General features: G+C 40.7%; 1 protein-coding gene across 3 annotated transcripts; it reads left to right on the forward strand.

Annotated features, from left to right (window-relative positions):
• The first annotated feature begins 5,778 nt into the window (after positions 1-5,778).
• On the forward strand, positions 5,779-22,794 carry LOC138364574 (glucose dehydrogenase [FAD, quinone]-like). Of its 3 annotated transcripts, none has more exons than XM_069324259.1 (14): positions 5,779-5,940; positions 7,904-8,072; positions 8,635-8,843; positions 11,234-11,402; positions 11,540-11,686; positions 11,939-12,060; positions 12,312-12,368; positions 13,269-13,382; positions 14,779-14,929; positions 16,888-17,048; positions 18,931-19,108; positions 20,882-20,955; positions 21,491-21,642; positions 22,600-22,794. In XM_069324259.1, the coding sequence occupies exons 1-14, from the start codon at positions 5,917-5,919 to the stop codon at positions 22,739-22,741; spliced, it is 1,869 nt and encodes a 622-aa protein (XP_069180360.1). In that variant the 5' UTR covers positions 5,779-5,916; the 3' UTR covers positions 22,742-22,794. The 3 variants fall into 3 exon arrangements, with proteins under 3 accessions (XP_069180360.1, XP_069180362.1, XP_069180361.1); XM_069324261.1 differs by having other exon boundaries at positions 11,555-11,686; XM_069324260.1 differs by having other exon boundaries at positions 8,638-8,843.
• Positions 22,795-27,602: the final 4,808 nt, after the last annotated feature.

Genomic DNA, 27,602 nt, shown 5'->3' on the forward strand with positions numbered 1-27,602 from the left:
TACACCCAATTATTATTTGGTTTTAATTATCGCATCTACAGACTACGCGTTACCAAGGGCAGGCTTGGCCATTTGGCCCCCCAAGACTGAGGAAACACTAGATAACCTGCATACAAGAACAATTTATGATAACGAAACTACCCTCTATAACTTGGCAACCACCACATTCAACAGTTGGTGCACGATAATGTAACAAGTTATAACGCTTACCTTTACAAAGTGGCAATCACTTAAGATTCCAAATTAAGCAGAAATGATAGCGATGGCACTTCAAGACTAAATTATCAATATAAACCATTTCACTAGGTGCCCATAAATTACTGTTCTAGATAATGCAGAAACGACGTTAACGCACCCAAAGGTCTAATAACAAAAAATTACACTGAACTGATATTAAAATTGAAAATATTATACTCACTGAGCAAACCAGGTTCATTTAAACAGGTGGTTCGTGTCTAGCTCTCAGAAATCAAAGTGAAAACTCACTCCATACTCACAGTATCCGTAAGTAATCATCAGCAACATCTCTGCCATATTAAATCTAACCTGATTAGAGATTAAATGGTACTTACTCAATTCACAGCAGTCCTGAGAGTCAGCTAACTATACTCGAGGAAATCACACAGCTAAATGACTCCTGTAGTGGGGGGTCTCTGCACGAAAACATATGCCAGATCTACATTAATGATATTCTCTACAAAAATTATACAAATCAACACTGGATATTAACAGGTGCAGAAGATACAAACAACTCTTTCTTTTATAACAACCTTTAGTTAGATATTGTTCATATAATTCCATTCTAGTTGCTCTATACTTAGACACAATGCTGAGAGGCTTTACCACCTGGCAACACCGCATTAGCTTTTGGCGAAACCGGCGAACTTGAAAATTTTAAACTGTTAACAGTTGACTCAAACTATGGCGTACATGATAAATTATATGTCTATTATCTAAGCATATAAACTGGACCGATGGTTGCACCAAAATAATTTATATTCACGAGATCACATGTCACATGCAAAAATCATAATATGTAATTTCAAAATATTAGCGGCTTCTTAAGGATAACAAACATCCAGTATGTAGCGTAATTTGCATAAACTAATTAATTATTTCACTGTAGCATGTAGCACTATGCAAATTAAATAACAAGTCAACCTTAACTCACTATTAAGCACATTTGCATAGGCAAGCCTAATGCCATAATTATCCTGCAACCGATTAACATTCTAACAAGAATTCAAATAAATATCATCTTAGCTTCAACCTGACCAATAATGTAATAATCACAGCAAATCATTCCACACGATGTAAACAATTCAATCACACGCCTTAGCATGTACTGAACTAATATTTCTATTATAATGAGAACGAGTTATCATGCCGTGAGTAAGATCCCGCCATTACAAGAGTTTGGACCCGGATTCACAAAGCAGTTACGCAAGTACTTACGAACGTGTACATCTTTCCTCAATCTTTGACGGCTTTGTTTACATTTATTACACAGTTTACAAGCATGAAAACTTCCCAATCAACTGTTGTTATTTTTATAAATAGCCTCCTGCTGCTTCAGAGCTCATTAAGTGTTTAATAATTGTAAACAAAGCCGCCAAAATTTGAGGAAAGGTGTACAGGTTCGTAAGTGCTTGCGTAACTGCTTCGTGAATCTGGCCCTTGGACTTCAGCTGCAGTATTAATCACATCATGCAAATATTTACTCTTCCTCTGTATCTATCCTGTGTTCCAACTGTCAGTTTTTCCAAGATTTTCATCAGGTATATTGCACCATACAGATTCTGAGGATCTTATGGCGTTTAATACCTCACTGCTAGTTTGCAGTTAAGTCCTCATTTGTATATAGTATCATACCACCTGCTTTTGTTGTTGTATCCTTCTGAAAGGTGGATGGCATCCTGGAAGATGGAATTTCCCTTCAATTATGTCTTCTCCCCATGTTTTACTGATGTCGGGGTTCTTTTGTATAGAAGCAATTACCTCACCTCCCTATCTGGCCTAGATCATCCTCTTTACCTATCAATTTGTCTATATTTCCTCAATGTTTTGTTGATCAGTCTTACCCTCTACTTTTGCTAGGTTTCTTATAATAAAATTATATGTTTTTTCTCTTTCCAAAGCATGACCTTATAAACGCCTTTTCTCAACTCTGCCTGCGTTCTCTGTGTTTTCCATGAGTGCTGGACTACCCCTTGGGATTTTCTTGGCTTCCCGCCGGTATCATGTCCAGATGATGACTTTTTATCAAATGATGAAAGTCCGTAAACTGTTTCATCAGTTCCTTCTGAGGCTCTTGTAGTTATATTATTTTGTCCTCATTATTCTCTTCAATTTTCTCATCTGTATTGTCGATGGCAGTGCTAGAGTGGTTGACTTCGCCATTGCCATAGACACTGCAGGCGGGGTTAGAGTTAAGCAGGTTGCTAAGAAGGCGAGTTGTAGCAGAGTAAAAGCGTGGGCAGTAGACTAGGAAATGTTCTTTGATTCCTTCTTCCTATGGGCGCCACCAGCAGGCAGGAGAATCATTCATCCGAATACGAAAGAGAGGGGGCCGGGAGTCACGTAAAGCCTATGTGTAGACATGTGAGACAAACACCGAGTATCCAGGAGTGGTGACGGAACCATGGGGCTGGGAGATGCATCAGAACGAAGGTTTGTCATCCTTAATGTCTCAAGTAGAGGACCTAGTTCGGACTGCCATAGAGCAGAACGAGCTTTCTTGAGGGGTGGCAGTCTTTCATGTGCGAATAGAGGTAAGGTTTTTAGAGATGTTAAGAAATGTGCTTTGACCGCCACCTCATCTGCGATTTCATTCCCTATGATTCTCACGTGAGAGGGAACCCATTCAAATTGAAGCTGTCAACCTGATTCGTGGTAATATCTGAGGCACTCTGGATATTACTGACGAGTTGCCCGAAGCTTTTTGTTCTGTGAGAGGAGACAAGGGGAAGAGTGGTCTTGGAGTCCACGAACACCACCACATCTTGGGGGTGAGTGACCCGTATAAGAGCCTGATAAAAGGCGTAAAGCTCACACTGCCACTGGAAGAGTTACAGCCCCGCTCCTTGTGCCAGGTACGTCCAATACGGCAACTTGTCCTCTTAAAAAGAACGTCGCTTTTGGCCGTTTGCCCGTATGGCCGAATTTGGACGTAATTTGAAAATTAAAAAAAAAAATTAAAATAAATTTGGGATTTTTGTTTTCAACAACAGTAAGTTAAGGGTCCTCTGATAGGTTAGGTGGGCAGGAAATTCTCATAAAGTTTCAAAACGATATGAAAAACGTGAATTTAAAGTGTCCTCTTATAACCTCTGCGCGTACGCCGGACGACTCAAATAGAAAACGGAACAGAACGTCACTTTTGTGAGTCGATTTCATTTCAAATTACGTCCAAATTTAGCCATATCGCGCATACGAGCCAAAAGTGACGTTATTTTTAATTAAGAGGACGGGTTGCACTATAACCCGTGCTGTTCGGAACTTACGTTTCGAGCAGCTGAATCTAAAACAATAACAACAAACACTGCCACTCTTCTGGTCAAAAAAAGGTGTCCAGCAGCTGGACACCCTCATAAATACTGTCAAGCAGAATCCTCCCCCACGATAGCAGCCTGACGATTAAATGCGACCTCAGCACATTATAGATTTACTGAACCAAAATTTTACCACTTACGGGCTATTCATGTCCTTGCCACCTTTTGGGTAGCTTAATCTTCAACAATCAATCAATCGTAAAGTTCATGTTCACACAACCACACTCCTGTGCCAGGTACGTCCACTCACCATGAGCACCGAGTTGCAGTGCTACTTGGAACGTTTTGTTCATAGTAGCTGAATCTAAAACAACAACAACAGCGTAAAGTTCCCCAGATAGGCTGGAGTGACAGGAGGAAAGTTTTCAAGTTTGACAGATGGAAAGCGAATCAAAGTATACTGCAGCTGTAGTAGACTGTGGTGAGAGCGTATGTAACCCGTCCGAGCATACTTTGAAAAATCTCGGATAACGCTCCTGGCATAGCTCTACGAAAAATGTAGGAACTAAATTTTAGATCTCTGCTTTCGGCGCCGGTGTTAAAGGGGAAACTGGTGTGCACGTATATGGCGCCCCTCCTCCCTCCCAATTAGGTACAGCTGAGCCTTTAAGGTAGGGAATAACTTCTGAGTTGCAGTGCTCCTAGTGTCTCATAAACTCTGGGGAAGAAGGTCAAGGGTCTGCGACGTGCTTGTAAATCTTCTTTAGCAACACACCGACGTTGCACCTCTCCACGGACCAGATAGTGGTTGGTTCAATGGGAGGGAGTTTATTCTTGCTAGCATGTTGTTTCACTTAACTGGGGAGGGTGGGTCTCTGTCCTTCTCCTTTGGGGACCCTGGGGTGGGGTGGGGGAGTGTTTACTCCATGGAAAATATCTAGTTTTGGTTATACTTTGCTGATCGTTACAATAAAAATGTGCTTGTTACAAGCACAGTTTATACTTAAGTTTATATGCCAATGGGTTTCTTAGCTGTGTGAAGCCTCAGTTATTTACCTCTGATAATGACTCACGGAAGCCTACTCCCCCTCTACTAATGATACTCGCATGACTGTCGGTTAAATTCCTCTCAATACCTAGTCACTGATTTTTCACGATTATTAACTAGTTTTGTGTATTAGTATACTCACTAACCTGGTCTAACGAAACTAATTAAGTCGTGCTGTATTCTGATTCAATTTATTTTAAATCATTAATTGGTAAGTACCCACCGTGGAACTGGCTCAATTTCACCCCCAAGTTTTTTTGTTATATATTTTCAAAGAGTGTGATGCCTCTTCCTGATGCTCATAGAGCACTATTATACAGATGATGAGTCACAATACCGTGGCTGAAATATGTTGACCAGACCACACACTAGAAAATGAAGGGACGACGACGTTTCAGTCCGTCCTAGACTATTCTCAAGTCAAGTCCATTCTCATCGATTTGAGAATGGTCCAGGACGGACCGAAACGTCGTCGTCCCTTCATTTTCTAGTGTGTGGTCTGGTCAACAGCACTATTGTAATTTAATCGGAGTTCTAGCACAGTTTGATAACTTATGGGATAATACGAGTATATTATTTAATTGATTTTTATGTTATTTTTATTTTATTATTTAAATTATTATTATTACTGTCATTATTTGCGGGATTTGACATTATTCTTATTAATATTACAGTATTATATTAGTACTATTCAAATTTTGTTTTACCTTCATGGAATTTCAAGGAAACAAGACCAACTATCCTGCCCGTCCTCCAAAGGTTTCTCAACCTCAAGAAAGAGGTCCATTGAAAGTGTCATCTCTTAACCTACCAGAGGACCCAAAACAGAAAACGGGACAGTACGTCACTTTCGCCAGCCGCTTCCATTTTCTAGCACGACCATTTTTGGCCTTAGTGCGCATACGAGCGAAAACCGATCTTTTTTTGTAAGAGGTTGAACTATCAGCCCTACGCTAGTGCCATCTGTTGGTCGTGGTTGTGGCCTGGTCGATGACGTCCACCAACTCGGGGTCGAAGTCCAACCTTCCTTTCTAACTGGCAAGTGTGTCTCCTGTCTTGCTTGTTTGGTATTACTGTGTAAAGTACTCCCAGTCTGTCTGCTGCTTCCCCGGAAGAGCTTTAGCTGGGTTAATAATCATTTGACTAGGCTCAAGGAACTGGCCGATTATGATCTCTCAAAACTTACTGCATGTGGAGTAGTTCATCGAGGATGGGATCTACTGCTTCTTGATTTTGGTTTTGTTGTTAAAAGATCGTGGACCAGTGAATGCTTTCTTTTCAGAATTTCGTGGTTCAGGAATCTGATAATCTTTGCTAAGTTACTCATTTTAGAAATCTGCTGAACGTGATCGAATTATCGAGTCAAAATCACTTTCCATGGATTCGGAAGTAATTATTACGGTGAGTAGTTACGTTTAATAATGCACAAATTGGTTAGACGTACATCAGTATATAAGCACGGGTAAGTATTATACAAGAAACCAAAAACCCTCCTCGGGATGTATTCGTTCAAGCTGGGGCTCAAAGCAAAGATGAATATACAAATTTTAACATGCCATTAACCCAAAATCGTTTCACGAATATATTTGTGTACATTATAATTTCGTGTATATATTATAGGCCTAAGAGAGGTTAGGTGTTTTGGTTCTGTTATCAATTAGTGTTTTTAACCACTCTTACCATAGATAACTATAAGGTGTGAAGGTTAGATGAAAATGTTTATGCAATAATCTAAGATGAGAAAAAAAATTGCGCTACCGCTCACAGGATGAGTATGGGGTGCACAATGAACTAGCTACCTCCGGCGGCAACAATAAACTGGGGGTTTAGCATCCGAATTAACGAACCATTGAGGGCAGACTGTAATTCGTATAGTTCGATCGCATTAGGGCAATCGATGGTGGTGTCATTAGTGTAGATAAACCTACAGATTGATAATCTGTAGGTTTATCAAATTGCTCTCGATAAACATTTTCTTCTTCCTCCCATATGCTCCTATAAAACTACCAAGCTCCTCTTTATCAGTCATGTAAGTGGTTAATCAGAGCAAGGAACGCGTTTTTAAACTGCTCGAATCTGAGGAAGTGCACTTAAAATTCCATGACGCCTAATTGAAGCTGTTCAAAACTTTGATTTTTCAAAATAATTCGCAGCACTTTAAATTGCAAAGTTCTAGCACTACCTAGTCAATTGCGTTTTCAGTAATAGTTTAGTGGTACAACGCTTAATTGAAATGTATTAGATTTAAGAAACGCCTAATCGAAAACATTAATTTGATTATACGGCCTCGATAATAAAAGGTAAATGCTGTTCCCATTAATGGAAAACAAAGGTGGTATGGCTGTGCTCCACTGAACTTGACCAGTGCAATCAAACCTATTATATCCTAACCTCGCCTATGCTGACGTAACCTTAACCTAATTACTGCACGAACCCCAGAAATACAATAGCCTCTGAATCGTGCCGCGGCGATTTTACTCTTTCTGCTCGATTAAAACTAGCAAAACTGCAATAAATTAAAGTGTTTTTTAAGTTTATCGCCTCCACTATATCCTTTCCCACCTGGATAAACACAAAGAACCATCTGTGAAGGAGAAAGTGGCCTAAAAGGTGCTCCATTTAGTTACATAGTAACATTATAGTGCAACATAACACGCACATTTATCCAGCTTACTCTATTCATTTGGTTACGGCCTAATGCCCAAATATTACGGTTAAAAGTTTCTAAACTGAATTATGTAAAACCAATTTTGCTTTTGTATTGATTAGTTTCATTGGTAATTGGTTTTTGTAAATTAGTTTTTCTGATATCCATGTGCCTGTAATAAATATGGTTGCAAGGAACGCCAGTTGTAAACAGACTAAAAGCTGAAGGGGAGATAGAATAGAATGGAATGAAGGATTGAGAGTAAGGAGCAGCCTATAATGGTTATTTTCAGGAGGCAAACCAATAGTCCTTGTTAATGCTATGAAATCGGAAAAGTTATTGTTATGGGTGGCAACGAGGCGGAAGTGTTATGTGATATGTTAGGGGAAATTACTGAAATTTATGTAGTTTTGAAGTTGACGTGTTGGCAGTTCCAGAATAATTGCGATTGGCAATTTTAGTGGCTAAGTTTTAGAAGCCCTCAGAATGACGTAGACCTGAACTTTGTCCTGTCTAACTGAATCAAAAGCTTTCTCCTTTAATATCTCCTTCCTGAGTTTTGGCTTTTTAACAAAAATCTACTCCACAAACGGCTTTAACTTTCTACCCGGCATATTCTTGTATCGTTTGCAACCATAATGTAAAAATTAGGCTGACCCCAAATTTGGGTGAGGTACAATTGATAATCATTGACTTAATAGTAATCTCCTCCCACAGATGATACGGGAATTCATCTTAATTCTGGTTGGGAAAGTGACGGTAGGGGCGGTGCTGCACGTGCTGCTGCCTCTGCTTAGGGCCTTGCTGCTGAAGACAGCAGTGCGGAATTCTAACTATGAAATCAATTTCACCACAAGCCCCTCTCAGACCTACGACTTCATCATTGGTTGGTTGGTTTTGTTATAGTTTAACTCCCTTGCCTCCTTCTTAATCGTGTAAAGACTTATTTTTTTTTTTAAGTGGACTGTCGGTGCCTTTTGCTCAGGCATGTTATACTGTACTAGAATGTAAGAATTTACGTAAATGTGCATAAGAATCCAACTTATATTTACGTAAATGTGCATAAGAATCCAACTTGTATGTCACCACTTGTGTATTGTACTGCATAAGCTCTCATTTCCTAAATTTAAATTTAGTACATTTGCATGCCTTGCATAACGAACATGTATTTAGTGAGAACAGATGATGTAACTGGCACTTGACAAAATACAGCAACAGGCTCCTCTTGACAAACTTCCTCCAGCTGAAGCCAGTTGCTAGTCACATCTCTACAAAACTTCAGCCGACTAGCCCTGTGTTCAGTCCTTCAGGCAGTGGAAGGGATGTATTGTTTGTAACTTTTCCCCATGATTGTTGTTTTCAGAGGCGACGACGGCTCACGGGGTCGGATGCGCCTCGGATATCTTGAATTATATGCTTGAATCCCTACACTAAAACTAATTCGACAGTAGGCGGCGGGTCGGCCGGGAGCGTGGTGGCGGCGAGGCTGTCGGAGGTGTCCGGTTGGAGGGTGCTGCTGGTGGAGGCCGGGGGCCCACCGCCCCCTGAAACCCGCGTGCCGGGGCTCCTGGAATTAAACTTTATCCCGGGCAACGAGGTCGACTGGGGCTACACCACAGTTCCACAGGCACATGCTCTCGGCAACTATGTCAACAGGGTGAGATGAACAGCTATTTCTCTATAGTGAGGCGTTTTATCTTTAGTTCTATCTAATGATTAAACTCGTCTGCCAATCATTAGGAAAGTTATTTTCGTATTGTCAATGTTGTTAATTTATCTTTACTGTTTAATTAGGCTAAATATTCATTATCAAAGTGCCTTTTTATTTTTAATTGTACAGTTTTTGTTTGTTGTATTGTGGTGGCCACATTTTGGTCTGCTATTGTAAACTGCGCCTGTACACTATGGCTCTGAAGTTTAACCTGCTAAATAGCTAGTTAGAACCAATTTTATTTTGGCCAGCCTCTGCAGTCTTGCTTATTTGTATGGGAGTACTATTTCTTAGTCTTGGTTCAAAGGACCAATTTTACTTAAATGAGATTCTGAGGATTTAATATTCCATTCATACACTAGAAGAGGTACCTGGTGGTGTCCAGGCCTCCCTCCCCTCCCGGTCTGTCCCTCCCTGAACAATCAATATACATACTCTGCAACCTCTTAGCGTTAGAGTAAAAATAACATTGTGGTTATTATTGATGCAGTTATAACAATGTTGTAGTTTAGTTGTGTGATAAACAGCTGAAAAATCTGTTTGGGGGGGGGGGGGAGGGCATGCTGGAAAGTCATACTTACAATTCAGACTTCGAAAGAGTCGTTGATTGTGGCAGTAAAGTCGGTACGGCTTCAGAGGGTCATTTGGGGGTCGACCCTTTCCCTGACACGTCCCATACAATAACAATTCACCATGAAACGTTGAGAGGCTAACTGCAACCACCTAGCCTCCAACTTCGCAAACACAACCCACTAGTATATTGGCTGAAGCTTATCACTGACAGTGTCATTGCATATATCCATGTCATATGCTACGTGGGTTAAAAGTATTTATTTTATGTAGTGTTTTAGTTTAAAATATATTTTAATAACTGGTTAAAGTTGTGTACTGAATTTCATACTATTGGTAATTATATTGTAAATCGAAGAACTATGCCAGAAACGCGCTGCATGTTCTTCATGAACTTCATGAATGTTACATTGTGTACCAAATAGTACTCTTTTATATTATGCTTCAAATGGCCTTTTATATAAATATAATTACTACTAATACTTCGTGCAGACGCTCTTTTGTGGAAGCCAGCTCTTATAGAGTGATGTGGATTATACATTTTATATTAACCATGTTCGCAATATTAGGTTGATATAAACATTCCACATAGGTATTGTGCTTGTTCTTAAAATTAGTTTTTGGGATTAATATTTTGGTTTAATATACTTTAGATTGAAGGTTGTAGTTGAGAATCGGGTTGTTAGGTTGTTTATGGAAATTTACCACGGTGATTAAAATGGCGCACATGCGATGGCCTAGGTCAGGATTCGTTAAGCATTTATTAACCACTTTCGAAACCTGTACATCTTTCAACAATCTTAGGGTCTTTGGTTACATTTATTAAACAGCTTAAGAATATCAAAACTTCACAATCCAAGGTTATTATAAACCTCGTAATGCTTCGGAGCTCATAAACCATTTAATAAATTTCAAGTTACCAGGCTTGTTAAAAGACGTACAGGTTTCGCAAAAGGGGGGGGGGGGGACAACTGACGAATCCTGGTCCAGGCCTTTAAAAACGATCTGTTATTTTGTTGACGGTAACCCTACTAACTGTTGGCACTAATGGCCATACTTGGGAAGTCATTGTCGTGTGCCACACTTGGCGCCGAATGCTGTAGTATGCCACAATCGTTATATTTATAAGGGCAGAAGACATTTTGGTTAAGAGAAAATTAGGAAGACGGGTAATCTGAGACTCTGTCCGAAGCAGGAGGCTATGTGCTTGGGGATGGCTAGCGTTGCCCAACTTTCACACATGAAACATGTTGGGAATGAGTGTCATAGGCCATTCTGGGTCGGCCCAAGTGACATGCTTAAGAAATATTGGCATATTAATGTCCCTTCTGCGATTTTCACCAAATCCGAAATAAAATCAAAGATTGTGAAAACGTAGTTTCTCTTACTCTCGGTCAGTTACGTCCTTCACTCGAAACATATAGATGTACAAATATTATATTATGGACTAGGTTAAGATGATTAAGGTTTCTTCTGAATATGGGCATATATAAAGTAGGCACTTGTGTGCAATTACTCTTGCTAGATAAATCGAACCTTATAGGCTGCCTATTTTAAATAAGATTAGAGTTGGAGGGTAGGCGTAGGAAGGGGCGGGGTAGAAGGATGTTTAGTGAGAAAAATGGAAAGGGGGGTGATGGGGAAAGATAAATATGAAGACGACGAGACCCGGGCACAGCCGGATACCCCCCATCTAGTATTTATAAATATCAACCTTTCCTCGAGTGGAGTTGTGTGAATACGTAACGTTGTGCTTGTGGTGGCAGGCAGGTCGGGTGATCCAGGGGCGGATGTTGGGAGGGTCTTCCTCCATCAACGGGATGTTGCACACGAGGGGCAGCCCAGGGGACTTCGACGAGTGGGCGGCTCTGGGTAACACTGGCTGGGACTACGCCTCCGTGCTCCCTTACTTCATGAAGGCCGAAGACTTCGTAGGTGAGCATCTGGATAAAAAAGTCTGTAGAAAACAAACTTGATTGCATTGATGTTTTAGGATATAGTAGGTTGAAATTTCTATATGCAGGCAAAATTAATATTAGGCTGTAAAATTCTCTTTACTGTCAATGTACTAGATACAATGTTCTCAGACAGTGAGAAGGGTCACGGAGGACCCCTGGGGGTGACCCAAGGACCAGAGGGACCCTTAACTCGTGCCTTCTTCCTCGGGGGTCAACAGCTCGGGTTCCCCACCATAGACATCAACGTGCGCGGTGGCATTGGTGAGTCGTCTGCACGTCTACATTAGTAATTTATGTGTATAATGGGATCCCTAGATTGTTTCAAGCGCAGACTAGACGTGTATATGAATGAGTTTGGGGTGGATATATATAGGTGCTAACTTGGTATGGATCAATAGGCTTCTGCTGTTTTCTTTAGTCTTGTGTTCTTGGTGTTTGAAAGTAATTTAACTGAGAATATGAGCGCAACACATTTCTCCCACCACATTGACCCTGGCCCCCACATCCTCCCAGGGTTCTCCCACTCCCAGTTCACAATACGTAACGGCACAAGAAGTTCTACCTATGAAGCCTATCTCAGACCAGCCTCCTCCAGACCCAACCTGCACATCCTGCACTCGGCTAGTGTCTTACAGGTCAGTGACATCATCTTGCAGGCTACGACGTAGTCTTGCACGTCTGAATTGACAGGTCATTTGCAAAGTTTTGTCTGGCACCACCCCTGCCACTCTGAAATATGGTAAATTCATATTCTTCACGTGGTTATGAAAACAGACGGTGAACGTAGAATATGAATTGCTTTAGAGTAATGAAGATAGTGAATATATGTAAAAGGTTAAAAAATATACTTGCCATGTTGACTATGATCCGCTGTGCACATTTTCAGGTGGTTATCGACGACAAGAAGCAAGCGACGGGCGTAGTACTTCAACACGGAGACAGGGTGAGTGTACAACCAGTCCTTGGACTAAGTCGAAATCCAGCGGTCGACACCAAAGACGAATTCATAAATTTTAGAATGTTGGGCATATTTAGGCACTGGTTAGGTTAGGTGTTTAGGTTCTGTTCGAGATTATTTGTATCTATAGTACGTAGGGTGAAGCATTTACATCGTTGTGGTTCGAACAAAAGTCGTCAGTGAAGAACTTGTTCTAGAAGTGTTCGGACGTCATCAGTCGAGTCGTATGTAAACCATTTTTTCACTCATAAACAGAGGGTTTGGTGGGTGCATGGAATGGACTTTGGGTCTTTGTAGGACTGGCTGGAGTGCAAATGCCCACAGGGGCGGGGCGCTTAGCTTCGATGTCCAAAGGGCTTGGAAAGGGATGGGGAGGAAGGATGAGGAATTGAAGTTCTGGAAAAGGATATGAATGGGGGAGCGAGGATGCTTTGAAAGTTTGGTGGCCTGTCCACCTTAAGCTGACACTGAGAATTGGTCTTTGTGTTGAGGGTTTACTTGAGCGGCGAGTGGCGAATCGGTCCTCTTGGTGTAGGTGTTGTACTATGTCTTGCTATGAATAAAATGTATACAAACTAATACAATTCAAATTGTATTTTCAAATTAAGCATGGTAATTTATTTGGCAAACTTGATATTGATATAAGCCAACAATCACGGGTCAGTGTTTTCCTTATACTTTTTAAAGTCAATCTCGGAAGTACCTTGAATTTCGACTGGATCCAGATGAATTATTCAATAACTAGGAAAATAGTTTCGCACAAGTCTCTCGCTAGTGCCACTAACGATGCCAGCACCACACGAGGATCGCTGTGTTAGCTTAAAACTTGCCCAAGTTTCTTTTTAGCACTTGGTTCCACTCTTTGAGAAATACTTGTTTACACAGGTGTTACGGGTCGGAGCGGAGAGGGAGGTGGTGGTGTCTGCCGGAGCCGTCGGCTCTCCTAAACTGCTCATGCTCTCGGGGATTGGTCCCGGGCACCACCTACGTCACCACAAGGTCAGTCCACAGGCCTACGGATGCCTATATTCAAATACAAATTAAAATAGTAGAATGTCCATATTAAACACGACTTTGGGTTACCTTAATTAAAAGATGCACAACACTAGCAATATTGTTTCCTGGGTCGTAAGTACTATTTTCAGATTGCTCATGCCTTCAAAGTAGAGGAAATGGCTATTAATCCCCTAAAATTTTGTTTTTACCTTTGCCTTAGACAGCTTTGGGAAGAAAACTTGCAGGTACAGTTCTAAATAAGAAGTCTCCAGCTTTCACAGGCACCTTTAGGACGTCTCTCTTAATTTGTCAGAAACAAAAAGTAATGCAACAGCCCGTCCTGGTTTCCCAACGTAAATTTAAAGTGTCCTCTCCAAACATATCAAAGGACCCAAAACTGAAAACGGGACAATACGTCACCTGCTAGAGCTGCATTTGGCCTTGTGTAACGCATAGGATCAAAATGCGACGTTCCTTGTAAGAGGACAGGTTGAATGCAAAGTTTGAGAGGGGGGGAAAACAGCCATTTTCTATAATTTGAATGTTTAACACTCTGAAAATGAAAACTACCCAGGAAGAAAATGTTGTACATAGTGTTATTGTAAATGGCAAAAAAATTTTGAAGGAAAATGTCTGCCTTGTTTTACTTTCATAAATCAAATTTTTGTATTCCTTATGCAAGATCCTTAAAGTTGCTAGTACAGTATTATAATCCATATCATATTATGGAACAACTTTAGAATTTGTGAATGTTCTAGTCTAAATATTACGCGTTGGAAATTCAGGATAAGTTAAAATTCTCAGATTACGTGCTAGGCTGTTGAGGAAATGCGGAATACAAATTTACATAAATATATATAATTACAGCAAATGGTAACCTATAAGTGAACAAATCCACAAGGGCCGTGACGAGGATTGGAACGTGCGTCCAGGAGCATCCCAGGCACTGTCTTAATCGACTGAGCTACGACAGGGTAAAAAAGTTGAAACCGAAGTTCTACTGAACTTACTGGATCCCGTAGCCTCTCCGAGGCACAAACCAGGATTTTGCACAACTCTTTTCCCCCCCCCCCTTCCCCTGCACCACTTGCCCAAGTTTCTCTTTACCACTTGGTCCCACTCTTTGAGAAATAAGCAGGGGAGTGCAGGGGGGGGAGTTGTGTAAAATCCTGGTTTGTGCCTCGGAGAGGCTACGAGATCCAGTAAGTTCAGTAGAACTTCGGTTTCAACTTTTTTACCCTGTCGTAGCTCAGTCGATTAAGACAGTGTCTGGGATGCTCCCCGGACGCAGGTTCGAATCCTCGTCACGGCCCTTGTGGATTTGTTCATTTGATGCATCACGTTAGTGTCATCTGTGTAATGGTAACCTATAATTCTAGATTCATTTTCCATGGTGCAGATAGAGGTGGTGGCAGACGTACCAGGAGTCGGCCAGAACCTACAAGACGACGTTGGAGTGAATGGCTTGACTTGGACAATACCTGGGAGCTCCTTGTCTTCCATAACAGACAACCTGAAATATCTTAAAGAATATCTCCTTACAAGACAAGGTCAGTAGGAACTAGCCATTACAGTGTTGAATGTTGGCCCCCCCCCCCTCCCTCATGACATGCCTATCCAATATTTTTGAGTAGCAATTGTCTATTGTGGGTTATAAGTAGGCAATTCCTGAAGGGTTATGGTTGGAGTAGGTGCTAAATCCGTATCATACAGTGTCCATAACACAACCCGTTCTCGCAAATTCGTAAAGTCAATATTGACTTATTAACTACGTGCATAGGTGATATACTAAACATAATAGATACCCTTAAAAAGATTCATAGAAAACACCGACCTTACCTAACCTTGTTAGTATCTTAAGATAAGCATCTTATTGCTTCGTAATTACAATTATTACTTAACCTATACCTATTATAGGTTAGGTAATAATTGTAATTATGAAGCAATAAGATGCTTATCTTAACATACTAAGTAGGTTAGGTAAGGTCGGTGTTTTCTATGAATCTTTTTAAGGGTATCTATTATGTTAAGTATGTCACCTATGAACATATTTAATAAGTCAATATTGACTTATTAAATTTGCGAGAACGGGTTGCCATAACAATGCTGTTTCCCACCCCTTTGTCTGCTCTGGTATCTGATATCCTGACCCTCGGCAAAATTCTCAAAGGCTGTTATGTTGCTTTTTCAGTTTGGTGGGTTTAATATGTTGAAGTAAAGCGACAATCGAGAAGCCTTTTGTTTAATCCTTCATGAAATCGGTAACTGTAGCTTTTGACTGTATACGTATGTAGTAAATTTGAGCCGGAGGCTTAAAGCTTGAATTTTTATTCAGGGGTTTTATTTCAGATTAGTCTTTCCATAGGTAAGCTATTCGGCTTTTTTAAAACCTGCAAGTTTTCTTGTCTGTTTATCTTTTGGCCCGAAAATGTCCTCGGCCCCACTACATAGGTTGTGCTCAGTTCTGTGCGGAATTGACCGTATCCTCTATATAAACCATTCTGAATGATTAATAGAATATAGCAATCAACATAAGACTGTTTTTGTCATTCGGAAGCTTGGTAATAGTATTGCTAACAGACTCAAGTGGGTATGCACAAGCTACCCAATCTACAAGTAATATACTGATTTGCGTACACTTAGGTCAATATTTGACTTGTTCGTTATGAATCCGACGACCCTTTCTTGATAGACTGGAAAAAAAGCAAAGTAGGCTAGTCGGCTGCCCGATAGACTATTTGTGTGTGTAGTAATGTTAGTGTTTTTTTTTTGTATTTTTTTTTTTAGTATGTCCACTTTTCCTGCTTTCCAGGAAAGCAACTTTCCTGGAACGTTGTACCTATGTTCCCTGTACTGCTGTTGGGTTTGTTTATGGATGTGTGTTTTGTTATGCAATGTTTTGCTTTTTCCTGTGCATTGCTCGCGTGTATTGCTTGTTTAAATGTTCTTTTCCTTTGAACAAATCCACAAGGGCCATGACGAGGATTCGAACCTGCGTCCGGGAGCATCCCAGACACTGCCTTAATCGATTGAGCTACGACAGGGTTAAAATCCAGTAAGGGATCCAGTAAGTTCAGTAGAACTTCGGTTTCAACCCTTTTTAACCCTGTCGTAGCTCAGTCGATTAAGGCAGTGTCTGGGATGCTCCCGGACGCAGGTTTGAATCTTCGTCATGGCCCTTGTGGATTTGTTCATTTGATACATCACGTTAGTGTGATCTGTGTGTTCTTTTCCTTTAGTTTGAAGCGAGTTGTTCTGTTCCGATTGGTGCTTTGGCGCCCCCTTTTCATTGTATTTTTGTTTATATAACAAAATTGTCTTGGAATGTTCTACATGAAAGTGAAAAGTAGAGGTCAAACAGAGTTATCTTCCTATAGTTACTATTGCATGCTCACAAACTAGAATTTGGTTAAACATCACAATGTAAATATATTACAAAATGCATTATATTTTGTGCATAGACAGTTGCACTTTAAGGCAATCAGTAGCAGACATTCCTGGTCGGCAGGTCCTCTGACAACAGTGAATGCCGAGCTGGTCAACGCCTGGGTGAAGGTTGGTGACGAGGGCGAGCCGGACCAGCCGGATATCCAGCTGTTCTTGAGCAGTGTCGCCACCACGGCGGACAGCGGCGCCCTCTACCCCTCGGTCTGGGGACTGGATAGGGAAGTGAGTATCTTGCTCTCGGTAAATGCAAACGTTATTTGCTATTAATCCTTACTACCACTTATTCTAGTACATCAAGAGAAGAGATGCTGGTGTTAAATCCTTCATGACATGCCATCAAAGTTGTTTATTCATCCTGAAACTATACTACGCCAGCAGTAACCTTACTTGGCTAAATATACCTAAGAGCCCCTATCTTTAGTGACCTCACCGGGATAGAAAGCCGGCGGTTTTCCCAAAGGTTCCAGATTTTTTTTCTAACTGGAACTGAAGTACTGTCTTATCTGCTTGCTTAAATTAGCACTTACTGGCGGGACAATCTTTCTCGACCATCCAGCCAAGCGTCGTGAGTCAATATACAAGTAACATCGGTCGGCAAAGGATTTTGAAGCCTGCCTAACCTTATCCAAACATAGCGTACCTAAACCAAGCAAAACACAGCCATGTTTACACTAATTCATCGTAACCTAAAAATGTAAAAGATTTAAAGATTTACTGAATAGCCTTTTGTAAGACTTAACCAATGGATATCCTCTTCGATTTTTCAATTTCCTGACCAAATCTTCATACTTAATGTATTTCACATTTCAGATGTTCTGAACTAAAAGGAGAAATGCTTAAAATATTTAAATTTCCTGCAGACACCTTGTACCGGCCTATGATTTAAATAATGTATTGCCTCTTCTATATTAAGGTAGCTTTGTAAATGCAGTATATAATTTTGTTTAATTATTTCTATTGTTACTAAAAGCCTATTTTCATAATTCTTTGCACAGTAGTTGAAATTATAAAACGCATTATTTAGCTATATTCTCTTGCACTGTCATTTTCCATTTCATTCTTTAAGACATTAATATTAAATATAATAAATTTACTCTTAACATATTGTCAGAGCATTGCCATATGAAGTTGACCAGACCACACACTAGAAGGTGAAGGGACGACGACGTTTTGGTCCGTCCTGGACCATTCTCAAGTCGATCGACTTGAGAATGGTCCAGGACGGACCGAAACGTCGTCGTCCCTTCACCTTCAAGTGTGTGGTCTGGTCAACTTACTTTAGCCACGTTGTGACTCATCGCCTGCATATGAAGTTGTCATTGTTCCCGAGTGAAGCGGCAGCCATGTTAGATGGGTGTAAACGTTTTTTTTCACCCAGCTGTGCTTTTGAGAACCCATAAAGTGACGTACCTCTTCTCCAGTTTAGTTTGAACGCGCCTAGGTATTAAGCGCTAAGCTGTTGCTGCAGCCTTTAGATTTCAGCCTTTTATGTTGACTAACCTTGTACATGCTGCTGACGTTTTGTGACATTGGCTCGAAGTGACGGTTAACCTCCAGTTCTGATTTGATTACACTATATAACATAATTCTTGTCCTTGTAGTTTTTTCTAATTGCTTACGGCTCCAAATTATAGAAAATGGGGGTCATTGCTCTCAAACTTTGCTTTGACCTTAGCCTTAAAAGTTGAAGCAAAGTGAGGGGAATAATAGCCGTTTTTTATACTTTGGAGGCATAAGCAAATGGAAAAGAACGTGCTACCCAGGGACAAAAACTTTTTACTTCACGAAGGCAACCTTTATGCCTCCTAGGCGTCGACAATCGCTAAATAGTCGACGCCCCTCAATCAACAACTTTATACCTTCTTAGGTTTCCAGAATCTGAAAGTACTTGCTTTAGACTCTGGACTCCTCCGAAAGAGCAGTGTGCTCTTCCGGCGTGTTCATGCATATTTATGGTCTTCTTAAACAATTCGATTGCAGTGAAACGATCTGATGTTCCAACAGTATAAATTATATTTCAAATCGCCTCTTATAGATTAAATTACAAAGTAGTGTGTAATTGTCTAAAACTTTCATGACGCACAACTTATCTCAACAATTCCAGAAATTTAAAGAGTACTTCGAGAGTATATACGGCAAGGCAGCCTTCAACATGAGACCGACCCTAGTCCACCCCAAGAGTCGGGGGACAGTCACCCTCAGGTCCCGGGACCCAAGAGAACCACCCAACATTGACCCTAACTTCCTCAGCCATCCACATGACGTAGCAATGCTGGTTAAAGGTAAGTGAAGCTCGGATAATTTTGTTATCGAATAATTATTAGATTTATAGCGCAAACGCTAGTGTTATTTTATATAGTGACATGTTTCAAAGTGTCAGTTTTTAAGCTTGCGAGAAGCCTAGTGGCTTATCGCAAGCATATAGGTTTTTACTAAATACGTCTAAGATTAATGTGTGGGCATACAAGCCTTTTAATTTTAAATTCTACACGTCTTGCTCATTTGTTAGAACTAATACCCTCGCCAATAAAAGTTCCTCCTTAGGGTAATATTATCTTGGCAAATTTCTCAAATATTATGCACGTGGCGGATCTGGCAATGTAATTTAATGGTAATAAGAGTATGCTAATTAGCAAATTGTAGAAACTGGATTTTTGGCCTTTAACAAATTGTATACCTCAAATGCTTGGCAAGTACGGAAACTAATTCCTCGATGTGCAGATTAGCTAGGAATAGCATGCATAGCACTTTGTTACCGTCTCTGAAAGAGTGAAGATATAAAGATCAAGCTTCACACAGTGTAAATATACGAACAGGGTATAAATAATGTGTAGGTCCACCAGGATGCAAAGTTGACATTTACTAGACACTGGCCAACACTCGTGAACCTAATTGCTATAACCAAGGAAAAGAGTACCCAATTGTTTTCAGAAGATACGTTGCACAGCTTCCCTGTGCCAAGTGTAAGAGGAGACGTGGGAGCAAGATGCGCCACTACTCGATAGGCTACTGTACGGGGCCTTAATCTTTAATGTTAGCTACTCCTTCCAGTACCTGAAACAGATCCTTAAGCCAGCACTACGCTCAACCAATACTATAAGGCCATCCTGGTTTAATGGTAATTGATGATTACTTTACGTTCAACCAGAGTTTCAGCTAGACCATATCAGTCATGTGCTGGTAAGTTCCATGTTTTTAGCAGTATATTGACCGCCCATGTACTGCAATTTGCATTTCCAGTGGTTTGCAAAATTATTTAGCTTTGTCAAGACTTTAAATCGGATTTGAATTTGGGATTTTATAAACTTCAATTTTGGAGTGTTGTGCATTTAAACCGGAATAAATTGTAATTTATTTGGCGTTAACCTTGAATTGTTGACCAGACCACACACTAGAAAGTGAAAGGACGACGACGACGTTTCGGTCCGTCCAGGACCATTCTCAAGGCGATTGTGACTTTGAGAATGTCACTGGACCAGTCTCACAATCGACTTGAGAATGGTCCTGGACGGACCGAAACGTCGTCGTCCCTTCACTTTCTAGTGTGTGGTCTGGTCAACATACTTTAGCACATCGAAGATCGTGGTGGATACAAGGTCGGGATCAGCATGACAACTAAACTTAAGTCCTATGGACTCCTTCCGCTTTAGTGGAGGTGTGTAGGAGCCCATGATGGCGCATATACCACCCCCAGCGTGACGTTATCCGCCCATCAGTCAACACGCAGGCCAACAGAGACGACAAACACGTCCACCCACCAGACGCCAGTAGCAGAGCGAATCAAAACACGTCTGCTCACCAAGGAGCATCGCCTGCAACCTTGAACTCTGTGCATCAGGCCAAAAGTCCCGTTTGGCAACAGATTTTCATAAGATTGGAGCAAATTACTATAAATTGTTGGCAGCTTGTTACAGGATTTCCATCTTGGATAAATTTTTAGACCCTCAAAATTTCTTCCTGAACTATAATGGGCTACTTGTCTCTGAATAGTATCGTGTTAATTGGTTCTTTTTTTTATCAAATTTTTGAAATATAACCAAAATTTTCCTTCCCAGGAATAAATTTCACATTGGCGCTAGGAAACACTCCTGCTTTCATTGACCAGCTTGGAGCAAAATTCCACGATAAGGTGAGAACTAGACGACCAACGTCTATAAAATTGCATAATTTGTTTACACTTGGTGGCGAATTAAACTCTGGCATATTCGTAAACACGCACTACCACTTGCACCATGATGGCTTCAAAATGTTTACAGGAATTTCTACAGAACTTTACTATTAAATTTGCAAGGGGTGTCCACCCCCACTCAGGTGTAGTTTCATAAATTACGTCACCTTCAATATACATTGCGATCACAATAACGTGATGTATCTACGATAAATTATGGTAATTGGTGAGATTGAATTCTCGTATATGGACTCGTAATATTTTCTTTGATTAAATTAATCTTAACTGGAGTACTGTTATTGCTTTGACGGCCTTGGTGTCTTTCACTCTTCCGCAGGTTTATTTAAAAAAAATACACTTGGCTAAATTAACTTCAGTGGTCCAAGGATAGGTTGGAACAACTGATAGACTATACTGAAAGCTTCATGGGTAGTGTATCTAATAGAGCAGTATTCAATAAGACATTAACAATTCATTCTTAAAACCCGCATTAAAGGTTCTGCCGGAGTGTAGGGAGCTGGTGTATGGGAGCGAGTCCTACTGGGAGTGTTACATTCGTCACATGGCCACCACCACTTTCCACCTGGCTGGTACCTGCAAGATGGCGCCTCTCTCGGACCCTCTTGGTGTTGTAGACCACAATCTAAGGTAAGTTTCTCCTGTAGCATTACAAGAATGCGATAGTGGAGATGCCCAACACAATGTAACGGAGATTTGGTCTGTCTAATGCTTAAGGATTTGGAAAACTATAATTGTAATGGCAAGGATTCTGGAATAGAACTATAATTCATTTGAAGCTTTCAATTTGTAAATCTTTAGTCTATTAACGAAATATTTGCATATCAGAGGTATATAAAAAATGTAGTTTATTGCGGTGATGCTTCGAACAAGAACTCTACTGGAAAAAGATGGGTCGTAACATCACCAAATTGTATTGTTGTGATTCCATCATAGCCCAGTCATTTGTTTTGGAAATCACTCGGGATAATTTTTCTAGTGACTTTTTTGTACTTTCCAGTGACAATTTAAAGTAGTTGGCGTAATATTTAAATGACTTTGAATTTAAATTTAATGTCATTACTATGACATTTTCAACAAAGTTTAAGATTCCTTGAAGGGAATCGGCAGTAGTTTAAACATTGGGACATTGTTGACTTGCTTACTTGACCTTGCAGCAAATCTTCTATAACTGAATAAGTCGGTAAAGCTTTATTACATCTACTCCCAGACTTTTAGTGAATTAAGAGAGATAAATACCTAATATAGCCATATAGGGTTGTATGCACAATTCTAGACATCATGCTGTATAACTTGTATTGTGGAGATTTAAATTTAAACCTAATATTGCACAGGTAACGGTTACATATTGCTAATTGCTTATCCCCAAGAAATCACTTGATCGTAAACTTTATCGGCAAAATTGAAATTAATATGCCCCACACTATAATAACGGATGGTGCAGAGGATCTTAGGTGTATGAGATGATAGTGGGTAAAATCTCCCCCCCCCCCACTGACGCAGGGTACGGGGTACACAGTACCTTAGGTGTATGAACGTGAATGTTTGTGATGATAGTGGGTAAAAATTCTCTCCCCACTGACGCAGGGTACGAGGCGTGTCGAGGCTGCGGGTGGTGGACGCCTCCATCATGCCCTTCGTCACCACGGGCAACACCAACGCTCCCACCATCATGATTGCTGAGGCTGCCGCTCACATCATCAACACACACTGGACAACTACCAAATAACTATTAATAATTATACGGTAATGTACTGTGTTCATTAAATACCTGCCAGAACATTTGTAGTCAAAATTATCCCTTCGAAATGAGCTTGAAAGAAGGAAGTATCCTACTGAATGATAGAAACGGTCATTCTCATATCACAGGTTGGTTTAGAAAGCCTTCGTCGGCACAATCGAGCAATCGCCACCTCTATGGATCATGCAATACAATTGGCATTCTCCTAGGTGTTACTACTGCTCGGCTTAGACCGTTAGTTTAATTATAAATATCTGGCAATTTGCATTACCAGCCGATGTAAATTGTCAGCAAAATTATTAGCATACCCCTCCGTCATTGTAGAGCGCAAACAAAATATATGAATTAAGAGACGGCTCCATAAGACATGTTTCAGAAAAGTGTAAATATTTAAAAATTATCTATCGGAAATTTTGTCCGAATAACCAAATTTTGCCAACACACACAGTGTATCATAGCCTCGCCCAACCCGTCCTCACACTAGGCTGTTTAAAGCACCAGCCGTTCTCCCCAGACGCATTCATTAATTTTAACATCCTGTGTATATAAAATTGGTTTCTCGTATATAAATTATTATTATACATTTATATGTAAGGCGTAGGTTAGGTGTTTAGGTTCTATTCGTGATTATTTGAAGTACGTGGATGAAGCATTTATAGAATTTGCTCAGAGGACGTGAGCGAAGCACTTGTTCCGAAAGTGTTTGATGTGTTACAATGTGTTACAACAGCCCGTCCTCCAAACAAAAACCAAAGTGATTAAATTCACCCGCCAAACCCCCTGTTTATGAAGGAAAAAAAAGGTTTACAAACGAATCGCAACTGTTGACGTTCGAACACATCCGGAGCAAGTGCTTCACTGACGAAGTTTGTGCGAACCACAACGCTGTAAATGCTTCACCCACGTACTACAAATATAAATAATCACAATTTGAGAATTCCTGTTTCGAATGAACAGCAGGTTTAAAATTGATGTCTGTGGGGTCGACCGCTGGTAGTAATAGACTTGAGTCGAGGACGGGTTGGTTACAATGGCATTAGGCCAATCAACCTTAACACAATAGGAGTCGACATATACAAAGCCACACAGGTCGCATGCAAACATTTTTACCTCTAACTGAGAATGGTAAAAAAAAAAGTAATTCTGAACTTTGAACATGACCTCCACGCATACAACACCAACAAAGCTAAAACCGAACTAATCAAACTTCACACGCACCCCTCTTTAACAGAACAGGAACAGTAAATGCACTACAGTTGCATTTTAATGTTGAAAACTGTATATTCCTGCCCCTTAAACAGCAATGAAGATTGCTGTTCAACGACTTCAACTGACATAACTGTTCACTTCAATAGACTTCATAACCGACTTCAACTCTTCCAACATAAACATTGAGAAACTCTACCTCACACCTAACTAAAATAGCCTCAAAATCAGCTTTTCCTCCCCTACCGAATCACCTTCTCCCCTCCAAACAGCCAGTTGTCATAAACAAAGGTAAATTCCATCCCATGCATCCTCCATATATTTTTTTTCCACAAAAGACTCGCAACTGATGACCCTCGAACATTTCCGTAACAAAAGCTGACGACTTTTGTTAGAACCTTTTGTTCTAGAACGAACTAGAAAAAAGAACGACTTTTGTTCTGCTGTATGTTGTCTATTAACCTTGTTTAAATTACTAATAAAGCTGTCAATGTAATCAGAGCTTTAATATAACAATATGCTTTAATATACCTACTTATCTCTCTCATCTCATTTTTCTCTTGTAATGTATCTTTATCATTTATCAATTCTGATTGAAATTACCTACTTAAAATTATCTGCTAGATTAAGGACCTGCCCGAAACGCTGTGCGTACTAGTGGCTTTGCAAGAATGTATATACTGTACTATCCAATGTATTCTCATAAACCCAATGTACCTTCTTGTATATATATAAATAAATAAATAACCCCAACGCTGTAAATGCTTTACCCACGTACTACAAATAATCGTTAACAAAACGTCAACACCTAACCTACCCAGTGCCTAAACGTGCGCAGTATGCTAATATATAAAACTAATTTATAATTGAGAAAATTCCTGTTTTGAATTAATGGCATGTTAAAATTTATGAATGCGTCTGTGGGGGTCGACCGCTGGATGGAAGACCGAGGACGGGCTGCTCTAAAGTACTCCCTGGACTACCTTTTTCTGTATCCTACTCTCCTATAAGTACAGTACTGTGCCCACCGACAATTTCAGTACTCGCAGCACACCATAAAAGTAAACTTCAATTGGTGAAGTTTTCCTTGATGTGCAATAAGTCGTACAGCAAGGACAACTTAGATTCAACAGAGCAGTTGTTGAACGTGACAAAATCTTACTGAAGCAACCATAAGTCATATACACACATTCCGTCTAAGTAAAACAGAAACAAGCAACACTTAGTGGGCCAGCCAGAGGCTTAGGCTCTGCGCAGGAATATCCCTTCAAAAAAAAAAAAAACCTGCATAACCAACGAAAGATAATAGGTCCACACACAACCTATTCCTTCCACCTGCATCTAGATCGCCCACACCTTTCAGTATGCTAGAAACCCATACCTTTCAAAGGGTAACCTTCCTTAACGTCGATTAATTCGTTTATTCATTCCACTCCACTTACTGGGTGGGGGTCGTGTGCACGATAACAAATTAAATTATGAAACCAGTTCAGTCACCCCCATAGGCAAGTTGCTTAGCTTAGAGACTCGACTTGTGCTCGTTTTCCATTGTTATAATTCACTAAATACTGCCACTAGGTTTTCTAGACTGTAATTTGTTTAGCTAAATGAATGCTGGGGATCAGCTTGAGCCCATTGTGTGTCATTGTAACATTTTCCACTAGCGCCCACAGGATGGGTGTATAATAAATAAATTAAACTTGACTAAATCTTCGTCAGCTCAACCATTATGTAAATATAGGGAATCAGATTACTTGTATAATTATTTAAGACCTGTGCCTTGGCATTTAAGACTCGGACACAGTCTTGATGCGAGGAGGGTTACACATATAGTTTAAAGACTTAAATGACTCCAAAATACTGTCTCCTCAGCTTTGCGCCTTCTTTTGATAATTACTTCCAAATACTCTACAGAAACTGTATTGGTCAGTGTACTAACATAATGGACCATTCTCAATCGACTTGAATGGTCCAGGACGGACCGAAACGTCGCCGTCCCTTCACCTTCTAGTGTGTGGTCTGGTCAACTTACTTTAGCCACGTTATTGTGACTCGTCGCCTGCACACTGGAAGGGTCGGCCATTGAATAGTGTTTCCTTAATTGCATATGGCTCCGGAGTATAGAAGCCCAACCACTTGGGCTGGGCAGTATAGAGCGACGGTCTCGCTTCATGCAGGTCTGCCTTCAATCCCCGACCGTTCAAGTAGTTGAGCACCATTCCTTCCCTCCGTCCCATCCCAAATCCTTATCCTGACCCCTTCCCAGTGCTATATAGTCGTAATGGCTTGGCGCTTTCTCCTGATGGTTCCCTTCCCTTCCGGAGTATCGAACTGGATATTATTCACAACAAACTTTGTTTTTATGACCGTAGTTGAAGATCCTGGAGTGAAAGGAATTCCATGGAATTCCCCAAGGTCTTTCTCCCTTCCCCAAGAAGGTAAAAAGCAACTGGGAACATGTTTGTCGCAGTGGTTCAAGGCTTCCCGGGTAAGGGAAGTGAACTATCAGGACGCCACTGGGAAAGGATAATGATTTGGGATGGGACGGAATGGTGCGCAACCACTTGGACGGTGGGAAATTGAACGCCGACCTGCATGAAGGGAGATCGTTGCTCTACCGTCCAGCCCAAGTGGCTGGGTAAACACAAGGCCGAAAAGGGTGGAGCAAGTTGACTCTCGTGAAGAACTATGGCGCAATGAATTGCATCATGTCCCTCAAAACCCCATATCCTTAATGTTCATCTTTCAAGTAGATGAACAGTAGATTGCTCAGTGTACTGGGACAAGATTAGCGCTTCCGGCAGGATATACTGGAAATTAAGCGTCGCTACCAAGAACAGTGTACCGATAACATGATTGGGGATTACGTTACAAATTCGTTCTGTAGGGGACAAGCAGCCTTGTGCTTTAGTTGAGTATCGACGTCCCCCCTCCCCCCACCCCAAGGTAGAACTACTGACCCTCCCCAAGATACAACCCCACAACAGTTGACAAGAGTACAACTTATTTACTGCTAGGTGAACAAATGCATTGGGTGAAAGGAAACGCCTCCTACCCCCCCCCCCCCAACCATTTCTGTCAGCTTAGGATTCAAACCCGGGATTCCGGATTGTGAGTCGAACGTGATTTACAGTACAAATGTAAACATATATAAAACTGATAAATACCGTGGTCACTTTTGTATACTATAAATACATGTTAATTCCGACTCATGGTTTTTGTCGACTTTGTGAACGAAAAGACACAAATTCGTCAGTTTTCTCGTTGGAAATATTTAAATTTAAAAATCGGTGTCCTAGTACATAAGCAAACTTTGAAGGAATCAAAACAATTTTTATAAGTTTTAAACCCAAGCAATTAAAATGCTATACCACAAATTTTGTAAAGACTGTTAATTTGCCGGGAATCTTGGCGAAGTATCCAAAATTTGCTTACTGTAGATGCAGCCTGCACGTGACTGTAAAGCTGCCGCCCAGTTGGGTGGGTGTGGAGCACATGACTGTAAAGCTGCCGCCCAGTTGGGTGGGTGTGGAGCACATGACTGTAAAGCTGCCGCCCAGTTGGGTGGGTGTGGAGCACATGACTGTAAAGCTGCCGCCCAGTTGGGTGGGTGTGGAGGACACGACTGTAAAGCTGCCGCCCA

Source organism: Procambarus clarkii, chromosome 14, assembly GCF_040958095.1.
Source record: "Procambarus clarkii isolate CNS0578487 chromosome 14, FALCON_Pclarkii_2.0, whole genome shotgun sequence".
NCBI lineage: Eukaryota > Metazoa > Arthropoda > Malacostraca > Decapoda > Cambaridae > Procambarus > Procambarus clarkii.